The 10,997-nt window shown below is 47.5% G+C and overlaps 1 protein-coding gene across 4 annotated transcripts in view; it reads left to right on the top strand.

Moving 5' to 3' along the window:
• The window catches only part of Mapkbp1 (mitogen-activated protein kinase binding protein 1), a 50,482-nt gene that overhangs the window by 20,532 nt on the left and 18,953 nt on the right, over positions 1 to 10,997 (top strand). For 3 of the 4 annotated variants that reach the window (XM_013078444.3, XM_004861628.4, XM_021241802.2), the window contains exon 3: positions 5,151 to 5,242. In XM_013078444.3, the coding sequence (XP_012933898.1) occupies positions 5,151 to 5,242 (92 nt within the window). Of the gene's footprint in view, positions 1 to 5,150; positions 5,243 to 10,104; positions 10,266 to 10,997 lie in introns of those variants that run through there. The other variant, XM_087207441.1, reaches the window with a different exon arrangement.

Below are 10,997 nucleotides of genomic sequence, written 5' to 3'. Positions count from 1 at the left end.
ATGTAGGAAATGTTGATAGATACAGTCTGCATAAATAAAAGCTCTTTCATGATTTCTAAAATTGTAAGAAGGTCCTGAGCTCAAAAAGTTAAAAAAGAACCGGGTGTGGTAGCACATGCCTGTAGTCCCACCACTGGGGAGGCTGAGGCAGGAGGATTGCTGTGAGTTCCAGGCCAGCCTGGGCTACATAGTGAGTTCAAGGCCAGCCTGAACTACATAATGAGACCCTGTCTCAAAAAAGAAAAAGAAAAAAGTTAAAAATATCTGTGGGCTAGCTCATGCTTGGCAACAAACTATTCCCAGATCTCCCTGGTCTGGGTGGTAGTTTGTTTCTTGCTCGTGCTACATATCCAGTATGAGTCAGCATAGGGACTCTGTTCTACATTGTTACTCAGGGTCCCTGGCTGAGGAGCCCATTTTATCTCTGCTTTGCTATAGCTAGTACTTCTTAAAAGTGACATGTCAGCCATACACAGTGGTAAGCCTGCAGTCCCAGCTACTCAGGAGACAGGGACAATAGGATCATGAGTTCAAGGCCAGCCTAGGCAACATAGTGAGACCCTGTCTCAAAAGGTAAAAAAAAAAAAAATGTATAAAGGGATACAGCATGTGCCAGGCCATGGGTTCTATCCCTCTGTCCTCAAAAAAAGTGTCATGTTGGGCCCGGGATTTAGCTCAGTGGTTTTGCTGCCTGCTGCCCAAGGTCAAGGAACCAAGTTCAATCCCCGGCACCAAAAAACAAAACAAAACAAACAACAACAAAAAAAGTGTCATGTCAGAACATTACATAAATAATGTAACAGTAAATAAAATGACAGGTGTTCTTCAATTCTTCAGACTCTTTCTCCACATTGCTGGGTCCACTTAAGGTCAACAAAACACTTAAAGATAGACAATTTAGGGACCTGAATTAAAGAAGGGTGTTGCTCCTGATGTCCTCAGCCCTACACTACACCCTTGACGGTATCTTTCCTCTCTTTTTTAACATTTACTATGCAACATTTAAGACATATGGAATAATAGAGTGAATAATTGTGAACCTACCATAAGCTTAAGAAAGAAAACATTACCAGTACTGTTAGGCTCCCTTTCTGCTCGTCCTCACTGAATGTGGCTGTTCTGCCATCGCCAGTTTGAGATGCTTTATGGAGAGCACACTTTATGAAATACCCCTGTTGTCCTGGGCTTCATTGTACATGTCTGGTCTTCTGCTTTTCCTGAAACCTCTGCTGGGCATTCATTTATTCATCAGTGTGTATCAAGTGCCTACACTAGGCTGTTCCAAGTGTGGGGGTACATCAGTGAGATACACCTTGGTCCTGTCCTCAAGGTGCTTCCATTAGACAGGGAGGACAGATAGGAAGTACCTGACAGAGATAAGAACAGTGTCACTACTGCCTCTCCATACTGTGACTAAAAATAAAGCTGGGTACAGCTGGGTGTGGTGGTGTACACCTGTAATGTCACACTTGGGAGGCTGAGGCAGGAGGATCACTGCAAGTTTGAGGCCAGCCTGGGTTACATAGCAAGACCCTGACTCAAAAGAAAACAAAACTAAAACTGGGTAAATCGGGTTAGAATGAAGCAAAGACCTGAGTGTAAGCTGTGTGAGGGGTTGAGGCAGGAGCTAGTAGAGAGGAACAAAATGAGGTCGCAGAGGTGGCTAGACAGGACTTTGTAAGTCATGGTCAGATGTGTGGGTTTGAACTTATGGGAGATGTGAAGCCACTGGAGGGTTTTGAGCAGAGGGCTAAATGATCTCATTCATATTTGAAGAGAATCACTATGACCTGCCATGTTGGAAAGCACTGTGGGGACAAGGCCCAGGCAGGGAGAACACTTGGGGTGCAGTTACAGGCTGATTGAGAGAGGTGGTTGTGTCGAGGCTCAGTGGTTCTCCGGGTCTTTGAGTGGGGAGGAAGGGCTGGTGCTGCTTTCATGGTGTGAGGTCTCCCACCCTGGTGATTTCAAGGCTACCATGTGCTGTGGCTGGTACAGTGTCGAAAGACCAGTGCACAGCCTGTTCCTGAGCTAGTGTAAGCCGACTCCTGTACACTGCTGAGAGAACTTGGGTCCATTCAGCCTACAAGGTTTGAAGGGGGTGTCCAGGTTTGTCTCCATTTCCTGGAGCAGGTGGAAAGAGAGAGGGGGTCAGTTTTTAAATTCCGCTGTGTTGGAGTCTTGCAAAATCAGCGTAAACACTAGCGGCCTCACAAGAGTGCTGGACTCTCATGTCCTTTGAAAGTCGAGCTCTGCCCTGAAACTCCATGCAAACAGGAAGCTGGTTTGACTTAAGAACATAAAAAATAAAAACCAGCTGATATCCCGAATGTTTTCCCCTGCTCTCCCCCTCTCCACAGTCAAAGGAAACTGCTTTTTTCCCTCCTTGGGTAGCTGTTTCAGAAAGCCAGAAAATGCCCCAACTGTCAATCCTTTGAAACTAAGCCAAGTTTGGAAACCAGACAGAATCCTGTCTGTGGGGTTTCCCTAGTCTGAAAGTGTGTTCCACTGTGCAGAATTGTAGGAGGAAAGTGACCGAAGAACACAAAGGCATCCTCGACCAGACTCTGTCACCCAAGTCTAGCACAGAAAAAAATAGTTCTCCAAAGTAGGTCTTTCAGTCAGTTTGCATGTCATGAAGTCCATAAAGGGCTATGACCAGAATTACTTTTTAATGAAATGGAATATACTAGACTACATCACATACAATAAAGTATTGTTCTGTAAAACTCTCATTTCAGTATTATGCACATACACATACATACATCTATGAATACACTGCATCATGATGTAAAGTATATTTTTTTCCACAGTTTATAGTCTAAAATTTTTATAAACCCTGGTCTTCAGGGTCTGAGTAACCCATATCTTCTTCCTACTTTAAATTGCAGCTGAAAAGTGCAAGCTGGTTCTGGAATCAGTTCTCTATAGAACTGGATCATCTACCCCTAAACAGCTACCAAATTGCCATGGGAAGGCAGGACAGCTGAGAATCAGCAGGCTTGGTCTGATTCTTTGGGACCAGCACTAAAGCATAGCGAGGGACGAGGTTTATGCAAAGTTGAATTCAAGGGCTTTGCCTTGAATCAGATTAGTCTGAAGAGAATAGTAGTTGTGTAACCTGTTAGCTCACTGCACTTGATTTTGTGACCTCTGCCACCCTTGTGGGTCAGGCTGGGCTCAGGTTCCTTTTTGTCCTCTGCAGTAGGTAGCAGGAATTCCAGAGCGCCCTTCCCTCTGAGGTAATGAAAGTTCCCAGTGCTAAGATGAGTATCCCCAGACTTCCCCAGAATGATCTTGTGCCCTCAGGTCCATCCCAGGTTAATGGGTGCCAGAGGATCATTAAGCTGAGAAAAGGGTGGAAGGAGCCCTAAGTAAGGGCAAACTATGAAGAATGTCTAGGAGCTGGCCGCAAGGTGCATGCCTGTAATCCTGGCTGCTTGAGGGGCTTGGGAAGGAGATCACAAGTTTGAGGCCAGCCTGGAAAACTTAGCAAGACTTTTATCTCAAAATAAAAACAAAAAAAGGCTAAGAATATAATTAATTGGGGGAGCACTTGCTTAGCACATGTGCCACCTTGGGTTTGATCCCTAGTACTGGGGGAAAAAATGAATTAATAGGCTAAGATAGGCTAAAGATAGGCTAACATTAGTTTATTTCCCATTAGCTTTAGTGCTACAGCTAGGTCCAAGTGTACTTGGCAGATTTGGTGCTTTCCAGGTGGCTGTGGGTTGATTCCCTGTAAGTAAACCACCTTTACCAGTGAATAGACACATATTGGAATTCCTGAACCACATCCCCCAAGGAGTTCAGAAGACTCTTAGGGCTGTCTCTGGGAAATAACTTTTAACTGTACCATTCTGAGAGACTTGGTTTAATTTTTGGCCATCACAGGATACTTATTTCCAACCTACTTCAAGCTACCATGATCCTTGGAGATATGAATCTAAACAGGATCTCTAAGAGTACTTTAATTCTCCCATTGGAGCAGTAAGAGAGGAGAGATCCTATAACTATCTGAAATGGTTCTGGGCTTCCCCTCTGTAGAGGAAGCTTGGACTAGGAGATTCTACTCTGCCACAAGTATGACCACCCCTTAAGATTTTCTTGCTCATGTTACCCTCCAAGGGCCTCCAAGACTCTGCAGGGTCAGTTTTATAGCAGAGTACAGTGTCCATGACCCTTTTGGATTCAGAAGCTCCTGTCTCTGAGCCCAGAGAAATCAGGACATCCCTCAGGAGGGCTGGTGCAGGAAGTGCAGACAGTACTGGATGAAACTGGACCTGCAGTGAACAGCAGGACATCGTGTAAGAGAGTATGAAGTGGGGGACAAGTGGAGATCCCAGTGGGATCTGAATCTGACATGGATAGCATCCTCTACCAGAAAGACCATGAACTGATTGGGAGTTAGCGCCGTGTGGGTCATAGGGGCTGTTACAGTGTGATGACTGACAGCAGTACTGACGGTGAGTGATAAACTCCCTGTCTCGTGTAGCCATGTCCTCTCTGGATCTCGGAGCATGTTACAGTGTTTCTCTGTCATCTCTGTGGGAGTTGTGGCTTAATAATTATCATGCTGGGAGCATCTGTGCTTTGCAGAACATAGCATTAAGCCATGCTCCTGCCTCCTAGGCATAAAGTCTATATAAACTGGCAGCCATTTGGGAGGTGGAGTCCTCTGATGAAGGGAAGAACATGATGGAATGCAAAGGTCAGGGGTATCATGAGTCACCTAGTTGGTACCTAGCATTCTTTTGGCTCTTGGTAGATCCCAGGGGGCTCTCCATGCCTGCCAGGGCACAAGGATCATTGATCTTTGCTGAGTCTCGTAGACAAAACCCTGGCTGTAAACTGGGCCTTCCTGGGTTGGAGGAATGCTTGTTCTCTTGGCCATGAGCTGTGGTTGAACCAGTGGGTTTTCTTTCCCATGTTGCCAGCAGGCTGAGCCCCACTGAATGCAGGTGATGCACACTGGCACTTTTCTGTGTGATGAAGTGGCCCATGGGCAGCACAGAGCTGGCGAAGGCTCCTGTTCTCCTGAAGATAAGGGGGTCAGGAGAGCAGCACTGCAGGACAGTCCTAGCTGCCTGCAGCACCTCCCCCCATCTACAATATCTATAACACATCCCTTCTCTCTCTTGCTCTGACAGGTAACGTTGGAGAAGGTGCTGGGAATCACCGTGTCTGGAGGCAGAGGACTTGCCTGTGACCCCCGATCAGGTTTAGTTGCTTATCCTGCCGGGTAAGTGCATGGCTTGGAAAAGATCTTCTTTACAGCTGTGCTAGAACAGTTGGGGTGAGCAGGGGTTTTCTGGTATCTTGTGGGAGCTATTTCTGGGTTAATGCTTTGGTGCCATTTCCATTAAGAGTTGCCAGGCTAGGGAAAGGCTATTTGTTGGGGGTTGTCCTTGTTTCGTCCTGTCCTGCTTTTTTGGCCACCTACCCTCACCTCCCCATCTACATATACAGCTTCATACTTTATGTTACACAGTTCTTAGCATCAGGCTCAGTGACTATCTTCTAGTCATTAAAAAAAAACCAGCTTTATTGAGATGTAATACAGTACATTTAAAATATCCAAGTTAGGGCTTGGGATGTAGCTCAGAGAGTTCTTGCCTACCATGTTCAAGGCCATGGCTTTGATCCCCAGGCCCACAATAAATAAAATATACAGTTCAGTGTTCACAGAGTTGTACAGCTATCACCACAATCAATTTCAGAACAGTTTCATTGCCCCCTAAAACACCTTATAGTCCAGTGCAGTGGCATGCACATGTAGCCCCAAAAGCTACTATGGAGGCTAAAGCAGAAGGATTACTTAAGCCCAGAGGTTCAAGGTCAGCCTGGGCAACAGGATGTGTCAAAAATAAATAGGGTTGAGAATACTGCTCAGTGGTAGAGCACTTTCCTAGCATGCACAAGGCCCTGGGTTCAGTCCCTAGCACTGCAAAAATAAGTTTAAAAAACAAAGAAAAAGGAGAAGAAAGAATAAAAGAAAAAGAAACTCTATACTCATTTGCAATCATTGTTCTACCTCTCTTCTCCAAAACCTCCAACCTTAGCCAACCACTAATCTATTTTTTAAACAGAAAAAAAATTTTAATTGGAAACTTAGAGGGAAGATAGGAAAGGACTCCAGTTTAGGTAGCTAGAGGGGCTGTGCTGATATAGGGCTCAGACTGGGCACTTGCAAGAGCAGGAGATCAGATTTCAAGGATTCACTGCTGAGCTGGGGTCCTATTGATCATTATCTCAGGCCCGGTGTCATAGTGTGGGAATCTTTATGGCTGAAGGTGGTTTTGTTCCCAGGAAAAGATTGTCTCTGTCTGTGGTGTCTCAGTCATGTGGGGCTCCGCCTTTTCCAGAATCCAGGTGATCACAGGTTCAGGACAGTGGCTGGAGGCCTCAGGGTATAGAAGAATATCCCTGGAAACACCCCATTAATCTACTTTCTGTCTCTATAGCTTTGCTTATTCTGGATATATCATGTAAATGGAATCATGACAGTTGGCTTTTTTGCAGCTGACTTTTTCATTTAGCATAATGTTTTCACGGTTCCATCATGTTGTAGCTCATGTCAGTACTCTTCCTTTTTGCAGCTGAATAATAATCCATTTTATGGATATATCACATTTTATCTATTCTCCAGTGGGCTAGTTTCCACTTTTTAGCTGATAGGACTACTCAGCTGCCCCGAGAGGTGCCAGGGACATGGAAGAGAAGTGGGAACTGTGGCCAATGTTCTTTCCCATGTTGCCCTTTCATTTCTCTGCTCCTACACGTGAGGAACCCCCAACCATAGTTTCATAGGCTTTTGCAGAAGTGTTTCCTTGGGAGCTTGTGGCCCTCCTGCCTCCGGTTCTTTCTGTCAGCCTCTGGCCCTTGCTGATGGGTACAGGACCATGACAATGACAGGGTTCACTGCTTTGCCTTTCTGACCCCACCATCAACTTGGGAATGCCTTGTTCCCCAGTGTCATTTACCTAGCAATGTTTAGTTTCCATTCCAGTTGCATTTTCTTAGTTTTATCATCTCATCCAAAAAGCTACCTTTATCAAGTACTTATTCTATGCCAAGTAATTTTTTTTGAGGGGGTGTCTTGCTTTGTGGTTCAAGGTGGCCTTGAACTCACTATGTAACCTAGGCTGGCCTTGAACTTGTGGCCATCTTTCTGCTTCAGCCTCCTGAGTGCTGGGATTATGAGTGTGCACTACCACGCCAGGCCCAGGTTCTTTCTTTTTTTGGACCGGGGATGGAACTCAGGACCTTGTGCTTTCGAGGCAGGTGCAGTGCCACTGAGCTAAATCCCTGGCCAGGTCCAGGAACTTTTTAAGCATTTTGCACAAACTGTTTAATACTTAGAGCAGCACTGTGCAGTTGATACTGTTATCACGCTCATGTTCTACACGAGGAAACAGCTTCAAGAAGGTGAACAAGTTTGCTTTTGGGGGGATTTTTTTTGCTTATTGCCACTTCACTGGTGTCCAAGAAGCCTGACTCCTAAATGGCCTGGGGTGGGGAAGACCAGACTGGTTATTTCTCGAAGCTGCTTTTCCTCTAAGCTGTCTACTTGCCATGTAAATGAGAAGAGTCTAATCTATGGGCAGTTGAGTCTTTGCCAGGGAGACTTCTGCCCCCAAGGGTCTTTCCTTAGGGCCCTCTGATGTTTGGTGCTGGTGGGGGCTCTGCTGTGATGCTGTGCTGCCCTCCTCTTTTCCAGAAGTGCTTTGGAGAAGGGCCTCTGTTATTGGATAGCCCTGTGTAGCCTGCCTTCAGGGAATTCCACTCATTCCTGCCTCTGCCTGGAAAAGCCAGGTTTTTTCTTGTTGGAGGAGCTGGGGTGGGGGCTAGAAGAAAGATTGGCAGGAAAGGCCCTGGGTGTTGCTCCCTGCATGCTAAGCCCTGTGCCCTTGCTGGAGGAGACCCAGCCCCTTTCCACTCCTCTACACACATCTGGGCCCCAGGCTTGGCACCTCCATGGGTGTGTGGTTGTGTTTACGGGCAGGTCCCGGCCCAGTGGGTGTGCCTGAGTCTGTATGCTTCCAGGCGGTGCACGTAGCTCCTCCACCAGAACCTCTAGTAGGCTTCCTGAGTGTGCTTGGCTTGGCTAGCCCAGGGTAGCACCCTGATCTGTTTGTTCCCTAACCTTTGGGTTTCTTATAACTTTGATTTCTTTCTTTGCAAATAGCTTCTTTCTGGATGTTTCAGTTCTGCTCTGTGCCAGAGCTCTTTACTCTGCTTCTGGGGTATCTGGGGACCACCACACTCTTTGTGAGCCCAACAGGCTCTCTGCCTTCCTTGTCGAACTCCTCTTCCTATCTAGTAATCCTGCTGCCGCCCCCAGCCCCCACTCTTGTTCCTGCTGCGCTCTAAGAGCCAGCTAAGGTATCCTAGAAACAAGGAGAGAAACAAAACTCAGAAAAGTCTCCCAGAGGCCTAGAGGCAAATATCAAACCAAAACAAAGTATTTTGAGAGGAAATGAAACATCACAGGGCAGAGGGTGGGCAGAGGAAGTTCAGGCTGAGCTTGGAGTCCCAGGACAGAGACCCCGAAGTTTAAGGGGCTCCCCTCCCTTTTCTCCAGAGCTCTCCCTTTGCTGTCGTTTTCCCCACCCGAAGCCCACTCCCCACCTGTCACCCTTTTTTTTTTTTGGTACTGGGGATTGAACTCAGGACCTTATACTTGCGAGGCAGGCATGGTGCCACTGAGCTAAATCCCTAGCCCCTACCTGTCACACTTTAAGCTGTCCTAGCTGAGCATGTTCTTTGGGGGACTTAGTTTAGCTGAATACCCTTAATAATAGTGGGATGTTTTTCATAGCCCTGATTGCCACTTTCGAGCCAGTCAGGCCTGAGAGCAGGTTACTTGTGGCCCCACTGCCAGAGTAAGCGGGTTGACTGCTCTGGACATAGGTGCTCCTTGACCACTGGAGCAGGAAGTATGCCTGGGCCTGTGAAGCAGCCAGGAGGCAGCCTTGTGGTTGCTTTTGGCAGGGAGGAGGAAAGGGAAACTTTCTCCTGAGAAGCAGTTCTGTGGGAACCTGGGCTGAGACACACAGTGGCAAAGCAGTGGGCAGGACATGAAGTCTCAGAACTGTGTGAGCGACACCCGAGCTGGAGGAGTGCAGAGCCTCCCTCTCCTAACTGGGAGGCGGCCTGTGTGAGTGCTGGCAGGGTGCAGTGGGGCAGTGCAGAGTCCAGGGTCTGCAGGAGGACGCCTGGGCCTGGGGGCCTGATGGGATCACACCAGTGCGCAGAGCTCCAGTGCCCTCCTGCCTGTCTCACACTGAAACCAGGGCCCGGTAGTTCTTCCCCTCAGGGTTCCCTCATCAGTGCATTCATTCGTTTGTTCAGCTGGTGTTTGCTGAAAACCTGCTCCGGGCCAAACACCAGGGGTATAGCAGTAAGTGAGGCAGAGAGGGTCGCTGCTTGTGTTTAAGTCAAGAAGTGTTAGCACACAGCACAAATGAAACAAGTGACCAAGGTAACATCACACAGTGGGAAATGTTTTAAATAAGCCAGGGAGACAGAAAGGAAAGAAAGTGAGTAACTGGGAACTGAAAGGGGCTACTTGAAGACTGAGTATCCGGGCTTAGTGAGGGTAACAGCCAAGCCCCACAGAATTCTTAAGTCCTGTGTCTTTCAGGAGGGCTGCACTGTGTCTGGGAAACAGGGGTGCCAGTGGGGCTCATGGCCTGCCCAAGAGGGTTACTTATTTGGATTCCATGTATCTAAAGAGGACTACAACCAGGGGTGGCCCAAGAAACACACTAGCATCATTATCTCTTGGAATAATTAAAGCTGTAAGATTTCCTCTTTGATTGGGCTTGGTGACACACCTGTAATCCAGCACTCTGAGGGGACCTAGGCAAGACAATTTCAAGTTTGAGCCTAGCCTGGGGAACTTAGCAACTTACCTGTCTAAAAATAAAAAATAAAAAGGCTTGGGATGTAGCTCAGTGTGAAGGTCCTGGATTCAATTCCCAGTACCCCCCCGCCCCCGGCAAAAAAAATTCCCCTTTGAAAATGAATCTGGAGGAATAGTTTGTAATTCCACATCTGGATGACCTCAGAGACTGACTAGTGTCCCACATGATTTGCTAGGTGGGCTTCCAGTTGCAACTGCTGCCCCTGGGGTGGCCCTTCCTTTATCACTGTGCATCAGGCTTCCCCTCGAGAAAATGGCCAAGTGGATGTGCTGATGACTTGAATGTTATCTTCAATTCTCACAGTTCTGTGAGGTAGAAGTTTCTTCTGTGGTACAGGTGAGAAAATTGTATTTCAGAGAAGTGGAGGAACGTATCTGAGAGTCCATATGTATTAGCAGATGGGTCTGTTAGACCACAGTGTTCTTGTTCGTTCTCCACCACGCTGCCCTTGGGCATCAGTGAGCCAGCACTCAGGTGTATGGCTGGAAGAACAATGAACCTGCCCCTTGAGCCGTGTTTCATAGGTTCATCCCCAGGCTTCTCAGCAGTCAGAGGGCAGACATCCTGCAGATCATGACTTCAGGTTTTATTCACTCGTCAAAAGCACTTTGAGTGCCTGCCTTCTAGGCCAGGAGACCTAACAGTAAACAACACATACAAAAACAATCTTCACAGAGCTGGCAATGTAGTGTGTGAAGACAGACACTCCCCTGCAGTACATTCTGGAGACTATTACAAGTTGGCATGTGCTCGAGGAGAAAGTATGAGCAGTGGTGCTGACTGGTGGTCAGGAAGGTGGGGATAGAGCTGCGGAGGGTGACGTGGAGCCATATGCCTCTGTGAGTCACCTTCTGGCTTTACCTGACCTAAAAGGAGAACTTCAAGGGCGCTGGTTGAGCCTTCTCTGCCTGCTCACTGTATGTGCTGCTCCACTCAGAGCTCCTCCTGGGTGCCCTTGGCTCTGCCTCTGGAGGGTGGAGAATGGTAGAAGGCGGGTCCTGTGTGCGTCCTGGCTCTGCACAGCGGCTCAGGCCTGAACCTGTGCGGGGAAGGCAGAAGTCGAGGACT

Source organism: Heterocephalus glaber, unplaced genomic scaffold (assembly GCF_053883595.1).
Source record: "Heterocephalus glaber isolate CG9 unplaced genomic scaffold, H.glaber_assembly_v1.0 deba00000809, whole genome shotgun sequence".
NCBI lineage: Eukaryota > Metazoa > Chordata > Mammalia > Rodentia > Bathyergidae > Heterocephalus > Heterocephalus glaber.
This window is presented reverse-complemented; position numbering and strand designations above follow the sequence as displayed.